The sequence below is a fragment of the Hippopotamus amphibius genome, chromosome X (genome assembly GCF_030028045.1).
Source record: "Hippopotamus amphibius kiboko isolate mHipAmp2 chromosome X, mHipAmp2.hap2, whole genome shotgun sequence".
Taxonomy (NCBI): domain Eukaryota; kingdom Metazoa; phylum Chordata; class Mammalia; order Artiodactyla; family Hippopotamidae; genus Hippopotamus; species Hippopotamus amphibius.
This window is the reverse complement of record NC_080203.1, coordinates 77,767,715-77,790,309: the sequence shown is the minus strand read 5'-3', so window position 1 is coordinate 77,790,309 and position 22,595 is coordinate 77,767,715. Positions and strand designations below refer to the sequence as shown.

The following is a 22,595-nucleotide window of genomic DNA, read 5'->3' as shown; positions in this document are numbered from 1 at the left end:
CTTGGGCGCTGAATAAGCCTGACTTGGAAGTTGCCCAAATCTGAAGGGAGATGGCTTTCCTGTTCAGCATCTTAAAATTGACTAGATCTCGAAACTGGGCAGATTCAATCTTTTGCTGCTAAGTGCAGGGAAAACACTAAAACTCCTGTCTCTCCTTGGGAGAGAAGCTCTCTGGACCTTCCTTACTTTCCTCCCTGGGGAAGGGGCCCCACAATGACCCTGTTGTTTCATTGCAAATGCAGATGTGGTCAGACGTGGACAACTGATCTCTTGAGTGGCGTTGCCATGGGAATTGGGTTTCTTGAGCACACCGCATTCTTCTTAAAAGAGGACCTGATAAATCAGAACGGGATTCTCCCGCCTGAGAGTCCAGGGAGCTGGGAGGCAGAGTCAGGAAGGAGGTATTTAAGTGAGACTTGACAGGGTTATATTTAAAAAGGAAGAAAGTATCACTGGTGAAGACACCGTGATGAAGTCGGGAAAGGCTCCCATTCCTGAGACTTCCACAACATTGTGAAAAAGCGGGGAAGAGAGGAAGCAGCCACCCACCTGTGACCACCTGCAGTGCTTGAATTGGACTGCACAGAGCAGAGGAGGGAAACAGGAGGAACTGGAGGTTTGGGTTCAAGACCACAGTTATGACTCGGTGAACGCAGCTACATTCTGGTGGGAATGTGGGAAGGACAGGAATATGGAATAGGAAGGCTGAGACTTCTCTGAAAGGATAGCGAGGAGGAAACGGGGAGGATCTGGTGGTGGCTTGATTGATACATTCAAGAATAGGGCCTCTGAGAAAAGACTCTGGGAAGCCAAATTATTTAGCCTATAAAAATAGAGGTTGATAGGTGACTTATTGTCTTTGAGCACGTGGGGGCTATTGTGTGTATGATGGCAACTGTTCTTCTCTGTCTATACAAACAATAGAATAAGAGCTTAACCTGCCACAGGAGGAATTTCAGTTCAATATACAGAAGAACTTCCTAACAGTGAGGGGGTGGTAAACATTGAAACATGTTACCAAGGGAGTTTGCAGAATTTCCTCTCCCTGAGATCTTTAAAAATAGGGTTTAGAGAGGTCAGCTGAGAAAGCAAAAACCTGCCTGCTGCTTCCTCCTCAGCTCAGCTCTCTCTGCTCTCCACCGCCTCTTATTTCCTTATGTCGCTTGAGCCCTCCCTCCCTCTCTCTCTCCTCTCCTCTTCTCTCCCCTCCCCTCCTTTCCCTTCCCCTTCCACCTCTCATCTCCCAAACTCCTTCCAGTCCCACATTCCCACCTCCATCCCAAGCCCAAGTCCCTGTACATCTTGACTCCTATAAGAAACCTTCCTGGAGCTGATATTCTTCCTAAGGTCAGGCCTGGACAGTAAACGTGAAAGGCACACTCTTCAACAATAGCCCAGTTCTCGATTCTAAAAAGTGACCCATAGGTCTAGCCATTTGATAATTCTGATCCTTTGGACTTAGCCAAGCTGTAACCTCCTTTTTGAAGCCTTCCCTGATCTCTCCAGCATTTTGTCCCTACCACTAATGCAGCACTTCTACTATCCTGTGACTGTGTCTGTTTCCCCACAAGACTGAGTTCCTTGAGGGCCAGTATATCTTCAAACCCAGACTGTAAATGATTATTCATGAAACAGGGTAGGGAGTGTGTGTGTGTGTGTGCGTGTGTGTGTGTGTGTGTCATGTGTGATAAAAGTATTCACCTCTTTAAGAGCAGGAATACCCAGAGGGCCAACTTTTTGTCATTAGAAGGCTGTGGAACTCCTGACAGTACATTCTCAGTCAATAACTACAAATGTAATACCTAATCTTGTCTTTCAGGAAAGAAGGCAGGACCTCCTGGGCCCAACGGCCCCCCAGGACCTCCAGGACCTCCAGGACCCCAAGGACCCCCGGGGATTCCAGGGATTCCTGGAATTCCAGGAACAACTGTTATGGGACCACCTGGCCCTCCAGGTCCTCCTGGTCCTCAAGGACCCCCTGGTCTCCAAGGACCTTCTGGTGAGTTCTTCCATCTCTCCACCCTCCTAGGCTCCTTAAAAGTTCTCTAATAGAGCAAGAGGGGTTATCCCAAGAGCAGTTTCAAATGGTGGTGTGCACTGGTGTGCAGTAAAAAATGCAGGTCTCCTAGTAGCTCAGTGGAGAGCTAGGAATTGAACAAGCCAGTAGGGTCTGTCCTGCTCTAACTTCTTGTTTATACCAACCTGTCAAGGAAGAGACATCTGTTCTTGATCTATCTCAACTCTTCCATCATAAGCCCTCTCTGACTGTAGGCCTCCCTGTTAGGGGGCCAGTAAACTCATGAGCCAGAGACAGAGGCCCTAAGTGTTCACCAGAGTTCCCACGGTGGATGGATTTGGTCTGCTCTGATTCCCGCATCCAGCTTCACATACTGATGTTTGATTAGAAATAGGCTATGAGGAGGAATGTTGGTGACTGGACAGAATGACAAGCCCTAGAGAAGACTCCTCACACGAACTCTGAAATGCCTTTCCCACAGAGGTAGACAAGTAGTCAGTGGCAGTCAAGGAGCTGAAAACTTTTGAGTCACTCAGGGTGTGGAAGAAGTAGACACAGGCACCAAGACCAACCTGTTGAGGAACCAAGTGCTTGTTGCACTGCATCCTTCCCCCAGCATGTTGCCCATTTGAATAGCATTTAATCTCTTTGCATCTTTCCCCTTGGGCCCAGAAGGGCATTCAAAAGGTATAGTTGCAGATCCAAACCTGCCTAATTGGAGCTGACAGGAGTCAGACTGCCTGGGCTTAGGTCAGTTGTTATTTCCTTCTCCTTCTCCCATCTTGTATCTTGGGGCTTTACAGAAATGGACTCTTTACAGCTGATTTTTCTGGGTCCAAGAATACTGCCACAAGACTCAGATTCTTTGACTCCTAGTTCAAACAGGGCTAATCAGTGTCACTGTGGCCCCAAGAGACTCAGTTAGGGACTTTTTTTCCATCCAATCTTTCCACAAATATTAATTGAGCACTTTCTATGTGCAAGAGATATATTGATAAGTGGTCCCTGTTCTCGTGGAATTTATGTCCTATAGGAAGAGACAGACAATGAAAGAAGCAAGATATTTATAAATGGCAATGCACTCTAGGAAGAAAATTAATAGAAAGGGAGCAAAAGGCTAAAGAAACAAGCACCATCGTCTCGGGGTCACATGGTGGCAGGAACACACTCTCCTTTGTCTCCATGGGTACTCGGTGGCACTTGCCTTGGGCCAGCGTTGGCAAGAGGCCAGTTTCCCTGCTGGGTGCTGGGCCCATTGAAGATGCAGACTGGGGACAAGTAAGAGAAGGAAGGGGTGTCCTCTCCTTCCCCAGTGCCCCACATCCCACACTCCAGTTCTGAGCCCTGGAAAATAACGCTCAGATGGGGCTTGGCTACAGGGAGCAAAATCTCAGTTCCACTGGCTGCCTAGCTGAGGAGAAAAGGAAATAGAGCACGCCCTCTGACTGGCCTGTCCTATTTTGCAGGTGCTGCTGATAAAGCTGGACCTCGAGAAAACCAGGTTGGCTGGGAATTGCTCTCTTGCTGGAGAGGAGGGAAGGCCACAGGCTAGAGCCACCCTCGAGTTTGCTCCCTATTAAATTTGCTGAGGATTTATTTTGCGAAGAGACCCTGGAGGTTCTGAGGTGTTTCACTCATAGCCCCCTCCCATCTCTATGAATAGAGAAGCTTTGCCCCAGGGCCTGCCTTTAGCAAGGGAACTGAGTCTTGCCATGGCCATTTTTCCCCATTCCCCAGGAAACAGAGGGTCACCATAGCCAAGCCCAATAGTCAGCCAACATGAGCTGCCAGTCAGGCCCATTCACCTGGGCCTCCGCCTCCCCAGCCACCCCTGACACCTTGTCAGCACTCACACCACCTGACATCAGCAGCTTAAAAGTTTAAGGTATGTCCTTGAAAATCAGCCAAGCAGCTCCAGGTCAAGCCCAGCCTGGGCTTCTGTCATCATGGCCTGAAGGGCTCCTCCCTAGTCTCTGAGCTTCCTGATCCATCTCTATTGGCAGGTTCCACTGCCTCCCCTTGTCTCATCTCAGCCTCCCTCACTACAGCTGTTTGGCCACGGCGATCAATCTACACAGCCGCATAGTGCTGGATGGCTTGCAGGGCATTTTGTATTCGTCACCTCAGTTGATTCTCAGACATCCCTGCGAGAGAGGCCAGACAGAGATTGTCATAATCCCCATTTCACAGTTAGGGAAATGAGGCTCAGAGGCATTAATTTGGCTGAGGTCACGCAGCTATGAAGTGGCAGAACTACAAAATCATATTACCGTCTAGTAGATAATGTGGCCACTTGCATCCCAAGACAGGGGAGAGGGATCAGAATTGGGATACAAATGAAGCCTAGAAACCAGAGGTGGCATCCTGGCAACTGGTGGCTGAGCAAGTAGCCGTTTCTCACAGTGACTACTCTCTCTGTCCTTCTCATCCTCCCAGCCAGCTGTGGTACATCTACAGGGCCAAGGGTCCGCGATCCAAGTCAAGAATGGTAAGAGTCAAAGTAGGCTCTCTCCCTAAGAAGAGTTTCTCCTCTCCCTTACCCCAGCCTTCAAATAATCACCCAGCCTAGCTCCTCCCAGGCCCCTGAGTTACCCTTGACACTAGGGGCTATTCTCTACTCCCTTTTGCCCTCTGCTGGCTGTTCTGAGTAATTGCTTGCCCTTAAGACCAATTACTACAAATGACATTTAGAATCACTGATGAGGAAGCTGAAAGGGACTTGAGACATTGTCTAAACCAGGGATTCTTGGGAGGTGGAGGCTGAATCAGAGTCACCCCGGGGAAGTATGTAGTTTGATCAACATTTTCACAATGCAAATTGAGAAAGTAGAACGACATGAAATCGAATCTTCTTGTCTGATGGGTCTACACAGAAAATGGGTGGAGGAGGCATTTCTCTCAGGGAAGTAGGGGGCATGTTAGACTCTCCAGGGAGTATGAGATGCTAGTGTCTATAAAAAATGGGGGTGGATTTAAGGAGGTTAAAAAATCCTAATGTAGTGTAATCCCTGCATTTAAAAGGTGGGGAAACAGAGTACCAGAGAGATTGGACAACACCATACTAAACCTACTGCCTTATATTTGCATGGCACTTTAGAGTTTTCAATATACTTTCTTTGTCTTTGATTTGATTTGATCCTCACGCCAAAGGTAGGCATTAGCTCCTTTTTACAGAGACAGAAGCTGAAGCTCAGAGAGGTTAATTAACTGGCCCAAGATTTCTATTAAGTGTAGGAGCTGGGATTCAAAACCACGTCTGTCTGACTCTCTCCACTGCACTATGCTGCTTCAGAGATGTGGGTGTTTACTCCACTAAATGATTAGCTTCATTTTCCTCCCCAAAGAGACATGAACATTCATTAAAGAACAGCGCTTTGAAATAATGTCCAGTCCCCAGGGTGCACAAAGCCTAAAATGCATGAACCCCCAGGAGCCTCGGGAAGCAGCAAGTCAGCCAAGATGCCAGATGCTTACAGAGCTTAGAGTAGAAGGGAGGGGCTGTGAGTACAAAACAGTAAATGAAGGTTCAGAAACCTGCTGCAGGGGGACAGCTTCTAAGAGCCCAGTCAGTCTTGAGCTGGCTGTGCTCCGCTTTCTTAATGATTGGGCTTGGCTACATCCTGGACTGCCACCTGGATGCCTGACTTAATTGCCTTAGACATATAAGTAGGAACAGAATGGCACCAAAACCCAAGTGGCCCTGCCGGGGCCAGGTGCCTTGGGCCCCAGGGCCCTGGGTGGGCCATGATCACCATCTGTTCAGGGAGGAGTGAGACAGGTGGGAAATAGATCTGTTTGGGTGTCTGGATGGGTGGCCTCAGTGTTTACTCTGTGCCAGAAGCTACTGATTTTGCTCCCACCACATAACAAGACTGGTTCCAACCCCTCCGGGCCAATCCCCAGTAGTGGTTTATGCTGATCCTTAGTTCCAGCAGAAGCAAGAGTGAGGGGGTCAGGGGTAGGAAGATGTTATGCAAAGCGGTCCTCTATGAGGGGCAGAGCCGGGGCATCTCCCCCAAACTCCTATCCCATGCGCTTATCACCTCAAGGGAAGATGGGCACCATTTTCAGAAGGCCAGTTTCCTCACACCTCAGGCAAACTTCCTGAGACTAGCCAAGGATGAACTTTCAAAACATATCTTCTGATGAGTGAATGGATGAAGAATGGATGGTTTTGATGGGAAAAGGCTGCCTAGGCCTGGACTCCCTCCTCTTGAGGTAGGAAGGAACATCCCCCTTGTTGCAGGATGGAAAGGGAAGTTTTTCCTCCTCCCTCACATGCCGGCCCCCACCATCCAGCCAAGGTGGAGTGACTGTCCATCCACCCCAAATGGGGTATTACTGAGAGACAAATGCTTTGCAGGGGTGCCTCAGGGCCCAGACACCCTCTCCATCACTTTGGCTGGTTCTAGTGCTGCGTGACAGTCTACCCCTCACTCTCATAAAGATCCCTCTCCCCTATGGGGCCTTATTACTGGTGGTCACTTGCTCCGGCGGCCATGAAGTCTGACTCACCTCTGATCCCTAAGGTTCTCCAGGTAGACAATTCCTTGGGCTGAGTGGTTTCCTGGAGGCCCAGGGGGGCTTTCCACAAAGGAGTGGGTATGGAGGAACTATTAAAAAGGAATCTCTTAAGGACAAGGAGAAAACCCATGAACCTATAAGACAGGAGAGGGATTCAGGAGCTACAGCTGGTGAAATGAAATGGAATAGTAAGACCTAGTCTGCCCCTCAGTGTCTGGATTTTGCTTGTGCAGGCCCCAGAACAACAAAGAAAATAGGGCAGCGTGCCCACACTCTTCTTACCCAACCTCCCCCCCCCCGCCCCCAGCCAATTCCAGCTAGAAGGTGTTGGTTAAAGATCCTTCTAGACAGAGGGGTCAGGAAAGGAAAGAGGAAGAAGGACAGGCAGACCCCCAGGGGCCCCACGTAGGCCTGGCTGCCACTTTACAAACAGACTGCTTTCTCTGCTTCCAGATGCTGTTCTTAAAGCTTTGGCCTCCTGGGCTACCCAGGTTGTATTGGGATGGGGGTAGGGATTGTGTATGGCTTCACATTTCTTGTGTCTGTTGCCCAGATAATTCTGACATGTACTGAGTGACTGCCCCTCTCTCATACTGAGATCTTTCAGGTGGAGTGCTCAATGACTGGTCTCGCATCACCATGAACCCCAAGGTGTTTAAGCTACACCCCCGCAGTGGGGAGCTGGAGGTACTGGTGGACGGCACCTACTTCATCTATAGTCAGGTAGAAGTGAGTACGGTCTCAGGCCTAACTCTTCTTATATCCAGAATGCAGATCCGGTGCAGGCCACAGAGGGGCACTGTGGAGCCAGCCCAGACCAGCCAATGGCTAACATCCTGCTTGGGGGTGAGGCGGGCGGGGAACCGCACTGGGAGGGAGTCGAAAGGAATGAGGAAAGAGAGAAGGGGCTGTCTGGGGTTTTTTCCTAGCTAGATATGATTGAAAAACTGAAATGAGGCCCCGCCCACACCCTGCCATCTGATTCCCTCCTACAGGGCCCCAGGCCCTAGTTTCCCGGCTGAGCTGTTTGGTTCTACTGCCAAACTTGAACTCTGTCTCAGTATATTCTTTGAAAGGCAGTTCCAGGGCCGCTGAGAACCCCTTCCCCCCACACCACTGCCTTTATAATGAAGAATGTGCCCCGGACCTTCTCTCCACCTCAAAAAGATTTCTGTCTTTCCTTCTTCTTTCTCCCATTTGTTTCTCTACCTTTCTGCTTCTCTGTCATTCTTGCCTCCTTCCTGCTGCTGTTCTCGCAGTCCTTTCCTCCCTCCGTTTTTGTCGTTGTCCTGGCCCAGGGCCCACTTCCCAGGTTGGCCAGTGCCCATCCTCTTCCACCCCTGTTGTTTGTCTCCAGTGGGGTGGCTCCTCAGAGCTAGAGGGTGGGTGAGCCTTGAGGCTGGGGCTTCTGTGGGGCGGGCGGCAAGCAGATGGATGGACAGAAAGACGATGAAGCCAGCAGAAGGGTCTCTCAGGAGAGTAGCCAGAGAAGGTGGGTTCACCGTCATTTGCTGAGCACACTGAGCATCCTGGCAAATCTTGGGTCCTGACTCAAGAAACTGTATGGCACCTGAATACACTGCTGCCTCCCGAACAGCCTGTGGTGGCAGCAGCCTTCCACAAAGTGATTTAGGGTGACCGATGAGTGTCCCAATCCCCAGGGGTACGATCCCCATGTCCTAAGTGCCATTTGGTGGGGGGTGGGGATCAGACCTTGGAGTGGGGTATGATGGATAAGGGTAGTGAAGAAGAGAAAAATTAATTTTCTGGGCCTGGGATAGAATTCAGAGTGGCCTCAGGCCTTGGACCCCACGCAAACTGGGAAAATCCCTGGACATCATGCCACTGAACACAGCTTAGCACTTCCTTCTGGCCACAAAGTAAAGTTAGTTTTGTCCTTCCGCATTCTTTGTCTCATTTGTGACTGATAGCTCTCCATCCCTCTGGATCTGTTTCCTCGGTTATCAGATAAGAGGGCCAAGGGGCACTGGGAAAATCAGTGAGAGAAATTCAGCTGCAGGGAAGGGGCGCTGCAAGCAGAGGGACCTGAAGAGCCCGCAAGTTGTTCCTGCGCCTTCTTCTCTGGGGAATCAGTGACTTCCAAGTTCAGCTGCAAACAGTCCCTGGGGCTGGAAACCGGAAGCTGATTTGTAGTCCTTTGTGTCTGTAGCACTGATCGAGCACCTAATGTGTGCGGAGAACTGTGCTTCACGCCAGTGCCAAGGAGGGCGGGGGCGGGGGTGGGGCGCTAGGGGAGGTAAAGGGGCGAATGAGGCGTGGTTCTGGCCCTGGCAGAGTCTCCCACCCGTATGCTGTTGAAGGAAAGGTTTGTTCAACCCCCTGAGCCCAATAGAAGTGGAGGCAGGACAGCGAATAAGCCTGTCGCCCCGCTTGTCCTGTTGGCCGACTAGTGCGCCTTCAGGTGGCACTGCCTCCTTCACGAGGCGCAGTGCCAGCTCGCGTGAGCGGGTCGCGTCTGCTGGTCACCGGGGAGGGCCCCACCCTCTCCTTCCGCGCGCCCCCAATCCTTTCTCGTTGCCTATCCCCCAGGTATACTACATCAACTTCACTGACTTCGCCAGCTATGAGGTGGTGGTGGACGAGAAGCCCTTCCTACAGTGCACCCGCAGCATCGAGACGGGCAAAACCAACTACAACACTTGTTACACGGCGGGCGTCTGCCTTCTCAAAGCGCGGCAGAAGATCGCCGTGAAGATGGTACACGCCGACATCTCCATCAACATGAGCAAGCACACCACCTTCTTCGGGGCCATCAGGCTGGGCGAGGCCCCTGCATCCTAGATCCCCCCCAGCCCCATTTTGCCCCTGCCAGTGCCCCTACCCCAGGTTAAGGAGCTGAGACTCCCAGAATCTCTGAGTGCTGCTCTGGAGTGAGGTGTGTGGCTGCGGCAGCCGCAGAGAAAAATGCCCCAGTGCTATTTATTCCCCGGTGACTCCAGGATGATACGGCCTGCTTGACTTTCCAGAATGACCCTAAGTGAACAGGACAGTTGATGGAGCCCCAGGGTTGACATGAAGCAGAACCTTCCTCCTTGGCTCCGGGTTGACTGCTTCTGCCATGACTCTTCAACCTCGAGGTCCCTGGTGTCATTTTGTTGCACTAAAGTGAGGGGCTCTGGCAGCAGGCAAGAAATAGCAAAGGTGTAGCCCAGACTGTGGGGCGAGCCTCTGACCTCGAAGGGTGGGCACGGGGACAGCGGTAGGTCGGGAGGGGAGCACTGCAGCCTTAGGAGAGGGGCAGGCAGGGAAAGGCAGGTGCTTGCGGCAGAGACCAAGGGAGAAGCCTGCCAGACGGTCTTCCCACTCTCGCTGAGTGGAGTCCCAGGAGCTGGTGGGGCTCTGGGGACAGGAGGTTTGCTTTCCCTTGGAGCAGTTGCAGAGCATGGCCATAAACCTTCCTGCATAGAACCAGAGGCCATGCTTGGGGCCACATGTCTCTCACTTTGTTTACAGCTGTGCTCCAAGCTCAGAAAACTCCCTGGTTCCTGCCCAACTGCCCCCTTCCCAGCCTGGCGAGAGCTCCCATTTTCTTCCTCCTCAGAGCCTACCTCTGTCTGAGACAGGTGCCTATCCTGGGACCTGTGTGTATGTGAGTCTGGGATACTCTTTAGATTAACTGGGCACAAAAGGAACTTTCCATTTTTTAAGTGACACAAATATTCATCTAGTCAAGTTGTGTCTGGGGGCAAAGGGTTGGACTGGATGACCTCTGGAAGTTCCTTCAAATTCTAATGTTTGGGCAGCTGCCATGCTAGCCTGCTAAAATTCCCAGACCCTAGACTGACCCTGGGCATCGGCAAGGCAGAGCCTTTCTACCTGACCCAGAAAGGGCAAGAACTGGGGATAGGACAGGGTTTTCTTCAAGTGTGTTGCAACCCAAGTGGTCATTAGCCCAAGCCTTGCCTGAAAGGACAGCAGCCGACGCCCTACTAACCACCCCACTCCTTTCTTCTCTCTGGTTCCGGAAAACCACAGCACAGCAGAGACCATAGATTGCAGTGCTGCTCCCCTGCACCCAGGCTCAGGAGGCGGCAGCGTCTAGGAGGCTCTGCCCTCTAGTCAGGCCCAAAGACACCTTCCCCCCAACCCCAAGCTTCCCGTCGAATCATATGATGGGATCATTCAAGGGCCTTATTTCTAACTGCCTGGGCCCAGTCTAGGTGCTGGGTCTAGCCCAAAGCTGGGAGGGCCAGCCTTGTAGAATCTGCTACTCTTACTTCTGAAACAAGTTTCCTTTTGAGGAGAGCGGGAATAAGCTCCTTCAGGCAGCTGAAATCTACCAGGACCAACAGGTACCCATTTATCTGTTGTGCCTTTCCTTTCTAAGCAGCTACACTGCTTGGCCCTTCAAGGGTCAGGGCAAGAGGCGGGTGAGCCATGCCACCATCGTCTGGTTGCTGGTGACAGCCTTGCCACCTCAGGTGAGGCAAACTTGAGACGTGTTTGGCCCCAGCTCCTATAAAGTGCCTTAGTGCTCAGTTACAGCAGGATCTGATGAGAACCTCTCCTCAAAGTTTGCAAAGTGCTTTCTCTCTTATCTCCTTTGATAATATTGCCCACCCCATTGTTTAGATGAGGCTCAGAGAGGTTAAGTGCCTTGACCAGGATCCCACTCAGCTTGTCACAAACCTGGGCTTTCAACCAGGTCTGATTGCAAAGCTATTCTGTTCTGCCCCAGCATTTTGTTAAATTTGGAATTCAGAGAGAACCAATACAAATGGTAATATGGACCCCAAATCCTTGAGGGACCTAGGGAGAAACCCAGAGAGGGTTGTTTTCATTCCTTGATGGTAATGCCTCTTGGCTGCCAGGGGCTCTGGGGCAAAAGATTAGTCTGTCTCTTTGGGGAACAAACATCAGCCTTGGAGCTCTTGTGTTCAGAAGAACCGTCTTGGTACCATGTCCAAGCAGCAGGCCTCCAGTACCCACAGGATGGATGCCCCTCCTGTTTTTCCATCCACCCAATGAACCAAATAATCATTGTGTATGGAGCCCCTACTGTGGACCAGGGCTTCCTCTGGTTACCCTTCAGACAGTTTACAGGAGCTGGCCGCTTCCTGCAGTTCCTAAGTGACTCCTTATCTCTTTCTGCCATACCACAGAGACCTCTGTACTACCAGGATCTCTCAGGGATGCAGGGAAGACCCGAGAGAGGTCTGGTTCTAAAGCCAAAAGGGTGTGAGACGAGGGAAGGAAAAGGCTTCCTAATTTTGCCCCTAAAGGACATTCTGACACCCACCATATTCTCCAGATATGGAGGGGATTAGAGGGGAAATAGGGCGCCCACAGGACTCCTTTATTCATTGCGACCCCTCAAAAGGAACCCCGGAGGGAGAGGGGTGATGGGGAAAGCAAGAGGTTGCTGCAGAGTTATTGAAGCAGTTTACTCTTAAGAGAATGTGGAACTAGAGTCACACCTTGGAATTATGTCAATGTGGCTTTACCAGAAGGCCAAGGCTAGCACAGAGAATAGGATGGAAACATTTGTGAACACGCGGATGACACAGGTTTGAAGGAGAATTGCGTGGCGGGGGCTTTGCCAGCTGCTACGGCTTCAACGGCCAAAGCTGGCACAAAAGGCAGCTGTTGGGGGCTGCTCAGCCACTGGCTCCTCGGAAAGTGTCATCTTTGCCTTATTTTCCCCTTCATCCATCCTGAGCCAAATTTCTTTTGATGCGCAGTAAAGGGCTAGGAGCCTTGGAGGTGAACAAAGACGTTGAGCCACGTGTGAGTGTATGCAAATAGATTCAGAGAAATCTAGAGTCCGAGAGGCCCTCAGGGGGAATCTAGCCCAACCTACGTTCTACCCCATGTTAATCATGTGGTAAGTGAGGCCCAGAGAGGGAAGGTGACCTGCCCGCGCGGTGAAGGAGCCCCAACCTCCAGACTCCGCAGAGTGGGGAACAGTCCATGTCCCACGCAGCCCCCTTTTTTCTGCCACCCACAGACTCAAGGCCGGACGTGCTTGGCCCCCTTCAGGAGCCTGGCCAGGCAGGAAAAGCATAGCCACAGCCTTGGTCACGGTGCTTCCTTCCCCAGGGCACTCTCCCAGCTTCGGCCTCTGATGGAAGGCTCCGGATGGGCCCAACACCAGAGAGTGCTGAGGCCACCCTGGCACTGCCTCAGGCCCTGTCCCTGCCTGGAGGCTGCCCTAGGCCATGTGAGCACAAAGAAGGAACTGGATGTTTTGTTTTGTTTTGTTTTGTTTTTGGTCATCCACTTCAGGGCTCTCTCCAAGTGGAGTTGGGATATGTCATTTCTTTAGTTAGGAATCTTCCAGCTGGGGTGGGGGGTGGGCTTTGTGTTGAGGCTGGCCTGGAGTAGGCCCAGTGCTGCTTTGGGGGTCAGCACCCAGTGTGAGATACTGTGTATATAAACTATACATAATGTATATAAACTGGGATGTAAGTTTGTGTAAATGAATGGTTTATTCTTTGCAAATAAAGCTCTTTCCCCTTGTTCCTAAAATTGGCTTGAGCACTTCCTACCTTCTAGGTGCTTCCTTTTGTTGTTGTTGTTGTTGTTGGCCATGCCTTGCGGCTTGAGGGATCTTAGTTCCCCGACCAGGACTGAACCCGCGGCATCAGCAGTGAAAGCCCGGAATCCTAACCACTGCACTGCCAGGGAATTCCCACTACGTGCTTCTTTGACACCACACGTGAGCTTGGGGAAGGACCGGGGCACCCGTTTCAGAAGGGGCAGCAGAAGGGAAGTGGTCTGAATTTCCTGTCAGAACATCCCACATCCTCTCTGTGCCCCAGCCCACAGGCACCCATGCCCCTCACCTAGGTCTTTTCCTGTAACTACGTATCCCATAGGCGAGAGGTGCTTGAGGCCGTAGCCTCTATAACATTCTTCAGGCCTCAGCCCAAAACAGCGTGGGTATAACCAGCCTCCAGCTCCCCATGATGTATCATCCCATGTTGCAGGTGAGGAGACCAAACTGAAGACTTTAAGTAGCTCCCCCAAGGTCACCCAACTAGAAAGTTTACTTAAACTTTCGAACAACTGTTGACAAGAAATGTTCTTTTTTAAAAAATAGATTAGGAATCTCCCTGGCAGTCCAGTGGTTAAGACTCCGCACTTCCAATGCAGGGGGCACAGGTTCCATCCCTGGTAGGGGAACTAAGACCTCATGTGCTGCACGGCCAAAAAATAAAATAAAATAAAAAGACAAACTTTAAAAAATAAAAATAAAATAGATTAGAAAGTTTTTTTTTAATTGGATAAAGTTTCTTTTAAACATTGAGATGCCATGAAATTTAGGGCATTGTTTGGCTCAGGGACAGGAAGTGGGCAAAATGGTTGGAGGAAAATAATTTTGTGTAGCTCTCCAGTTTACAAAGTTCAATCGCATTTGAGATCATCGTCCCACCAGCCTTTGAGGTAAGCAGGGGAGGGACTATTGCCATCTTACAGATGAGGAAACAGGCTCAGAGAAGACTGATCCAAGTCACAGGGCATGAAGGTCGAGGGGCCTGAACGCAAAGCCTCCTGGATCTCAAGGCTGCCAGTCTTGGGGGAGCCTTGATGCCAGAAGATGGGGCCTGCTTAAGAGCTGGAGTAGAAGAGACAAGTGCAAGGATCCTAAGCCCTTGGAACAGGCTGGTTGGGGCACGGGCAGTATCAGAAGGTGAGCTTTTTGTCCTGTCCCTTGTTTTCCTCGGTGCTAATGCTGAGTGGGTGTGTGTGAGGGAGCTTTCAGGACATCTCTCCCCTAGGGGCTTCCCTGCCTGTGGGGCCCTCTCCTAACCCCAAGGAAAAGGCAAAGAAGAGCTGGAAGGAGAAAGATGAAGGAGGAAGAAGGATCCAGAAAACCGCCAAATAGGCACCCCACACACACACACGTGTCACACTGAGGGCTGGCCAAATCAAGAGCAGGAGTCCCATGAGTGACTTTTGTCCTCCTGTTCACCTGTTCCACACTTTCCAACCAGGCTGAGAGGCCACAGAGGATGTCTATCAAGTTAGCACCAGCTCCTGGGTCTCTGAGAAGCCAAGCTTGGTCTTGTGCTGGTCAAACAGTTTGCGCAGGGCATCGATATAGACCGCGTGATATTTAGCCACAGTCTCCTTGCTCGGGTTCTCAATCTTGGGCAGTGGTAGAGGCTTCCCAACTGCCAGGGGAGACGAAGAAGGGAAAGGGAAAAGCATCAGAATGGCTCGCTCCTCAGAATGGGCCTCAGCCCTCAAGCCCGGGTTCTCCCCATGCTTCCCCTCACCCTACACTCATCCTGGCTAGGCTCCCTGCCTCTGGACACGGCCAGAGCCAAGGTCCAGCCTTGGAACTGGATCCTGTGTCCCAGATGAGGCTGCCAGCAGAAGGGCCCACTCACCAATGGTGGTTACAGGCCGAGCGTAGGGCAGAAGGCCCCAGGAGTGCTCAGTGAAGCCACGCCCATAGAAAGCACAAGGGTAGATGTGCACCATACTCTGGAACCACTTCTGGAAGCGACTGACGAAGCCCCCAGGAGTGAAAATGTGCTGATTGTAGAGTTCTGTCTCCCCAAAGGCGTAGGCGGGGATGAGAGCCACCCTGCAGAGGAAAAGCATGTCCTCTGATGGCCAGAAAGGTAGGGCCACTGCTGAAAGCGACACACGCCGACCGCCAGTGGTCCCTGTAAGCTCCTCAGCCCCTAACCCAGCTGGGCCCAGGTCCAGGCTAAGTGGGAGGGCCTCGTGGTCTACCCCAGGCTGCCTGTGGGGGTAAAGCAGCAGCAAGCTAAGGGAAGGGAGTCCCAGACCCTCCTGTAAACCCACTGGAAGCTAAGACCCAAGGGCCACTGCTATTCGGTTTCTTCCCTTTAGCCCACATGGTAATTTTGGCTTTCCCTGAGATGGGGTTGCAGCCCGTCTTCTTTCATAGAGAGACTGGCCTACATGAGACGTTCATCTGAGGCACGTCAGGTTCCGGGCTGGCCTGCTGGCCTTTCTTCAGAAGCAGAAGTGCCTCTAGAACCTGTCCCAGGCTCTACTCTGCCACAGAAGTAGCTGTCCCCCTCCCTCTTTATGTATCATTCCCTCCAAACCTTTTCCTCTTTCCGCACTGGGCTTTTGGAACCCCTCTCCGCAGTCTGGACCAGAAGTGTCCTTACCCATGCCGAAGGGCTGTGCGTACAAAGCCGGTGCGGTTCTTCAAGACCAGGGTGGTAGATCCCGGCAGGCTGTATCTGCACTCAGCCAGGCCACCAACCACCACAATCAGCATGTTGCCTGTGCCTCTGCGGGTAAGCAGGAAGTCCATGGAGGATTGGCTCACAGAGCAGGCGCCTGGTGGGCAGAAAAAAACAAAAGATCATTGGTGATCTCCCAAGCCTCTAACTTTCCTCCCTACCTCCTCAAAGGAGGGGAGAGCCTCACATCAGGCAGCTGAGCCTAGGGTAGCTTTTCAGACCAGAGGGGATCACAGAGTTAGCTCTGTCCTCACCCATTCACCCAACACTTCTTTCTCCGGGAGCCATTTATTTCTTTGGCTTTATATCCTAGAAGCCAACTCACCTGTAGACATGACATATTCTCTCAGGAAAGGCACCCAGAAAAAGGCCCCCAGTGTGAGGATATAAGGAGTGATTCCAGGAAAGATCTTGGAGAAGCCTGACATCTCTGTGGCAAAGTGGCCAAAGCATGAATGGGACATGAGCCCATGAGGGTGGCAGGCGAGGATGTAGTTGAGGCTGGGGGAGAGATCATGAGTCTTCAAAAGCTGTGGACGAAAGTGGAGTCAGGAGGGGTATAGCCAGGGAAGTGGACACTTCTTCTGGCCAGAGACCTAGAAAGGAAAGGACTATCGTGTCTGGCCACGCAGGCAGGCAACACGACTCCGGGAGCAGCATCCACATGGGCCCCGATGTGAACGATACCCCCAAGCCCCATCCTGACCCGCCACTGTCACTGGAGTCGGGGCTGGGCCTGAGGCCCAAGTGGGGGTCTGGGGATCCTCACCTTGAGTGGGAAGTAATCACAGTACTGTTTCCACAGGCACCAATGCCTCACGCAGGTAAACCGGCGGCCACCTGAAAACAGAGCCAATGTAGCTGAGCTTTGCCCACCCCTGTTGCCTTCTGCAGAGCCCTCTAAGGCCTGCCTCGTGGTGCCCTCAGCCCCTGCTGTTCACTGCCCTCTTACGTGACACCCAGGCTGGGAATGAACATCAGGGCCAAGTTAGGACCGGCTTAGCTCTCTGCTGTACTGGCCGCCCCTCCCCTAGCCCACTCCAGTTCCTACCTGGGCCTTGCTGGCACCTTGAGAAGGCCCCTTCCCTTACATTCTCCAGCCCGGACAAGGTCAGGCTGCAGGGCTGCCCAGGAATTGAACAGAGTATAAGAAGAGAAAGAAAGAGTGTGTGGTGGGTGGCAACACCGCCCTCGCAGGGCCCTCACCTCGCTCAGGGGTCTTCCAGTCAAAAGCCAGCCAGGTAAGTGTGAGCACAGTGACAGGCCAGTATGACATGAACACTACCAGGTAGAGGTTGACAAGGATCACGGTGCTTACTGGAGGAAGCCCAGGCCAGAGTCAATGAATTATGAACAGTGCCTCACACCTGCCCTCCCTCTGGGGCTCTGTCCACCCCCGAGGTCACACACACTCTCATCCGGGCTCACGCGACACTCTTACCTCCTCACCCCGGCGCATGACCTGCATGCCCATGTCCCCAGCATCCCCACTCTGGCCTTGGGAACCTGCTTTGGGTCTAGAAGGCAAGGTGTTTTCCTCCCACACTGTGCTCCACGCAGTAATCCCTCTCCCCCCAGGACCTGCTCCCACACCGCTCTGGGCTGCATTCGACGGCAGGGAGCCAGCGGCGGGTCACACTGATTTGGCCACCAGAGGTTGGGAGTCCTGGAAAGACAGAGCCAGTGATAGCCTTCCTCCAGGTCACATTTTCCGCTCCACATCTTCTCTGCGAGGCATCAGTGGAGGAAATACCAGAGAAAGAGGGTACCCACCTTCTTCCAGGATGGGAGCACACAAGTTGGCAAACAAGAAACAAAGGAGAACCCATGCCGGGCTAGGATAAGCTATGGACCATGTTAGGCTCCCACAAGACAGGAACAATGTAGGTTAGAGGAGTTAGGGCAGACTTCATGGAGCTAAGTCACAGGGAGCCATGCTCAGGATTCTTACTGGACTCAGTTTTTAAAACAGCTGTGAGTAAGACTGTGTGAGAGAAAGTGGGTCAAAAGAAAGGTTAGAAAAGACAGAAAACACTCCTAATTGAACACAGCAAAACGAACACAAGTTTTTATCGTGACTCCTTGCTGGAGCCTCATGAAAATTACCAAAAGGATGTTTTCAAAGATAGAGATTCTGCAGGAAAAAGAATCAGAGAGACGCCAACGATGGGTGAGAGCTATGAGCAAAATCTCTGCGTGCTGGACAGTGGATAGAGGAGGGATTAACTGAGAACAAGAAAGTTGAAATGCAGTTACCTGCAAGGGGAATGCCTACAAGAGCAAGCCTGTTTCCACTGGAGAATCTAAGAAAGACTCAGAATTTGGAACCACCAGGTGTTGCAAAAACCAGATATGGGGCACAGGGCTTGATTGAAAGTCTATCAGAGAAGTAGTTAAAACTCCAGACCCCTTCCCCTCTGCTACACAGCTGGGCAATGCGATGATTATTCTCTGAAAAAAATGAACCAAAGACAAGCTAGACTCAGATACTTACACTAGACACAGCTAAGATATTCTATATGCAGCCAAATTATTAATCAGGTATGAAGGGAGAATAAAGACAATCTCAGACACATAGCCTCAGAGAGTTCGTCTCCCACATTCCTTTCTCGGGAAACTACTGGAGGATGTGCTCACCAAAATAAGGGAGTAAAGCAAGACAGAGGATGGCATGGGATCCAGGTAAAAAAGAATCCAACAAAGGAAGGCAGTGAGCAGGGCCAGGCCTAGGGTTGGTGGGAAAGTATTGGGTTGGCCAAAAAGTTCATTTGGTTTTTTCCATAAGATGATGCTAAAGGAAAACCCAAATGAACTTTTTGGCCAACCCAATAAATTGGTACAACCACTATGGAGAACAGCATGGAGGCTCCTTAAAAAACTAAAAAAAAACTGCCATATGATCCAGCAATCCTATTCCTGGGCATATATCCAGAGAAAAACATGGTCTAAAAGGATACATGCACCCCAATGTCCATTGCAGCACTATTTACAGTAGCCAGGTCATGGAAGCAACCTAAATGCCCATCAACAGATGAATGGATAAGGAAGATGTGGTACATGCATACAATGAAATATTACTCTGCCATAAACAGGAATGAAATTGGGACTTGACTTTTTCAAGAAATAAAAGGAGGCATGGGTCTAGTCCAGAAGAGACCTCCATGTTTCTTTTAGGCTTTACTTTAACCCAAACAGTGTCGGGGACATCCTGGGAGGCAGTGTGGCCTCAGGTGGGGTGCCCTGCAGTGACACAAATCCTGCCTCTGCCCCTTAGCATGAGTATGAACACAGACAAGCTGTTGAGCTTCACTTGCCAAGCAGGGATCACAACACCAGCTTCTGCCTTATCTTTCTCGCAGGCTTTGTGTGAGGGTCTTCTCCCAAGGCAATTAGGGTCCAAATGGATACAATTCCATTGCAGACTTGTAGGGTGAAGAGCTGGGAAGGCTCTGAGGGATGAACATTGGAACCGTCACCTCCCAGAAGCCCAGGCCCAGCGCTCTTCTGCCTGCCCCAGGCTACCTCTCCGTACAGCCCAAGGTCAAGCTCTAATTAAGAGCCCTCTGGGACACTTCTCTGTCCTTAACCCCCCTTCAGCAATGCTCCTCCTTCTCTGCTTGATCCGCCCCTCCTCCAGCTCACACAGACCCCTGAACCCTCAGTCTTGCCTCCCCTTTTTCTCTCTCCCACATCTTCTGATCATCAAGTCCTACTAATTCTACTCCAATTTCTTGAATGTTCTCTCCTCTTCTCCCCTTCACAATGGGCTGGGTGAAATCACCACAACCTCTGGCCTGAATTAGAGAGTGACAGCTTCTTTCTATAATCAATTTGCTACCCCAAGGTGCAGCGATCTCTCAAAAACACCAATCTGATGCCATTGCCCTGTGCAACCCAGCCACGGCTCCACATGGCTCACCGGAAAAAGTCCAAACACTTTTCCATGGTTGACAATGCCCTGCACAATCTGTCCCCGGCCTCTTTCACCAGTCCCCTCTGTCTTCCGTCTCCCATTCATTCGTTTATTCATATGTACTGAGCTTCAGTTCTGTGCCTCTTACCCCCTCATCCCACTTAACCACTGGCAGCTTCTTGAATGGTTTACCCTCTCCCCTCATCCCAGCCTTGTCAGCTATTGTCCACTCTCTGCCCTGAACACTCTTCCTTCTTCATCTATTTCTTATTTGTCCTCTAAGAGTCAACTCAAATTTAATAGAAAAATAGACAAAGGTCATACGTGGGCCATTAACAGAAAAAGAAATACTAATTGCCGATAAATACATGAAAAGATGCTCACCCTCATAATTAACCAAGTTCAAAAATAAGGCTCGTTGTTTACACCTGTCACTCTGGTCGTGGCAGAAAAGAGTGTGCTTGAGGCCTCTGTTCCCTTTCCTGCCCACTCGGTGGTCATCTCTGAAGCCACATTTCGCAGCATCACAGTTTGGTGGGGCCTCCATCAGCCTGGACATTTGTGTCCACAGACAGCAGAGCCCCCCATCAACCCATGTTGGATGTTTAACATGAACAAGAACTAAACATTCGCTGAGTTAAGCGGCTGAGATTTCCACCTTAGTTGGTTACCACGGCTTACGTGGGCCAGCCCAATTAATACACTCACACACCCATTTTACAAATGAAGAAAGCAAGACTCAGAGAGGACCAATAACCTGCCACACGAACACAGACAGTAAGGAGTAGGGCTGGGATTTGAACACAGTCAGTCTGGCTCAGAGGCCGTCTTTAACATCCGTGTTTTTCTGTCTCTCGTCTATATGTATATGTGTATGTGGACACGCACACGTGTGGTGAAATATATATGGATTTGTACAGCCATAATTTCTGGCTACACACACACAAACTATGAACAGTGGTTACCTCTGAGGAGCAACATTCTGGACTAGACTGAGGGAGGGGAACTACCGGCCTAAAGGCTCCAGCCCCCAACGTGGGCCTGGCCCGGGGTGGCCGTCCATAATGGTCACACTTCTCCCCTAATGCAGTGTCAGCTCTTAGGCCCTGGGGACTCTGCTCTCTCGTGGGAACATGGTGGCTGTGAGGGAAGTCCGTGGAGATAGGAAAAGAATTCAAGCAAGGGGACTCAGCCCTTCCCGAGGAGAGGGCCCCAAGGCCTGGAAGTGCAGAGGCCCAGCTGGCGCCCTGGTCCTCAGCAAGAGGCCATTGGGAGCTGACCTCTTCCCCCTTTCAGTTGGGAATTTTTATACACGCAGGGGGCCTGGCTTCCTCCTTCCTCTCTGTCCTAACATGGACTCTAGGGCCACAGCCACACCCAGCTTCCCAATCAGCCGTAAGGAAGGAGATACAGGAGCAGCGACAGGAGCTCATGGGCCAGAATCAGCCCCTTTGGACTCGGCTCCCAAGCCAGCTCCTGCACTTTCTAGCTGAGCGATCTCGGGTGGAGCACTTATACTGCGTGTACCTCAGCTTCCTCATCTGCGCAGTGGAGAGGATCAGCCACATCAGGTGCTGAGAATAGTGTCTGGCCTGAAAAAAAAGTGCAGTAGATGCTAGCTAATACTATATAAGGGCACACCATCAGTATCTGTGCATCGCTATTAGTGTGTATTATTATACATAATAAAAGCCTCGGCCTCATAAAGTTGACAGGAGGCTAAAATGAAACCATAGGTATGAAAATGCCTGGCACAAGGTAAGCAGCTGGTACATGTGAATTCCTTTTTCCTGGTCTCTTCCAGCTCTGATTGCCCATCATTCCTAGGTTAACACTGCTCTTTTTAGCATACTCCCCGCCTCCAGGCAGTCCTCTGAGCCCCCCAGTCCCTGCTCTCTAGCCCACTCTCCTTATTGACCGGCTAGCTCCAGGCTCCCAGGGCCCACCTGCCTGCTTCCTTCCCAGATATCTTTCAAGGTCATTCAGTTCACGACCCTGCCTCCAACCAGTACTCACCTAAACCACTTTAAAAATAAGAATTTTGTTCCAGGCCCCCCTCCCATAAGGATGGTTTGCTTTAGCACCTACAGCACCATGGCCAGCATCTAAGTAACTTTCACAAAGTATTTGTGGTATGGATAGAGGGGGGGAATAATGGGTGGATTCCTTTGGACAAGCGGTTTTCAGAGCTCCCTCTGCCACCGGGACAACTGTCTCGCACTGATGGTCTGCTCAGGTCCCCAAGGTTGCCCATATCCTTGGCAGGCCTCAGTGGAACTGCTCCCCATCTTCCCCAAACACGCCTTCCAGGCCCCACTGACGACCCAGGAGGACTCACTACACACACCCGCCGCAAGACTGACTCACACACAGGTGCACACACATTCCTGCACAGCACCCATACCCACATGCACACTCACAGATTCCACGAGGACCGCACCCAAGCGTGTCAGCCTAGAGGCCCGGGTGGCCAACTGTCCTGCTTTGCCTGAGACAACCCAGGTTTCAGCATTGAGAACCCTGCTAAACCCTCTAACCCCTCAGTCCAAGGCAAAGCAGGGCTTTTGGGCACCCTGCTAAAGGCTGAAGACTCACCAATAACCAAGGCACTGAGGGCCCACTGGAAAAGAGCAAAGACCTCCAGGGCAGTCTTGAGGTCCTTCTTGGAGGGCGAGAGCATGGTGCCCAGGGTCCCGGCGGCTCCAGGTAAGTGCTATTCGGCTGCCCAGCCCCGACTGCTCAGGGGCCGCTGGTGTTTCCTCCCTTTGTGCTTTCTTCTCCAGCCCCTGCCTAGTCTCCACCCCCAACCCCCTCCCCCCACCAGAGGACCACAGGGCTACATGCTGCCTCTGCTTGTCCAGTTCCTTCCAGCCATCTACCGATCTGCACTTTTACCCACTTGGGCGTGGCCCAGGCTGCGATTGTGACACCCTCTTGCACACCTGTG

At 51.5% G+C, this 22,595-nt stretch overlaps 2 protein-coding genes across 8 annotated transcripts in view; one reads left to right on the top strand and one right to left on the bottom strand.

Moving 5' to 3' along the window:
• EDA (ectodysplasin A) overlaps positions 1-12,838 on the top strand; it is a 370,278-nt gene extending 357,440 nt beyond the window's left edge. The window contains exons 4-8 of one of the 7 annotated variants that reach the window (XM_057718349.1): positions 1,820-1,999; positions 3,484-3,518; positions 4,454-4,505; positions 7,149-7,264; positions 9,092-12,838. In XM_057718349.1, the coding sequence (XP_057574332.1) occupies positions 1,820-1,999; positions 3,484-3,518; positions 4,454-4,505; positions 7,149-7,264; positions 9,092-9,343 (635 nt within the window). In that variant the 3' untranslated portion in view covers positions 9,344-12,838. Of the gene's footprint in view, positions 1-1,819; positions 2,000-3,483; positions 3,519-4,453; positions 4,506-7,139; positions 7,273-9,091 lie in introns of those variants that run through there. The other 6 variants (XM_057718348.1, XM_057718347.1, XM_057718346.1 and 3 more) reach the window with 6 other exon arrangements.
• A 1,686-nt stretch (positions 12,839-14,524) lies between these two features.
• On the bottom strand, positions 14,525-22,328 carry AWAT2 (acyl-CoA wax alcohol acyltransferase 2). Its single transcript, XM_057717639.1, has 7 exons — positions 22,244-22,328; positions 16,942-17,052; positions 16,505-16,575; positions 16,061-16,265; positions 15,658-15,832; positions 14,899-15,098; positions 14,525-14,679 (listed from the first exon to the last, which is right to left on the bottom strand). The coding sequence occupies exons 1-7, from the start codon at positions 22,326-22,328 to the stop codon at positions 14,525-14,527; spliced, it is 1,002 nt and encodes a 333-aa protein (XP_057573622.1).
• Between the last annotated feature and the right edge of the window lie 267 nt (positions 22,329-22,595).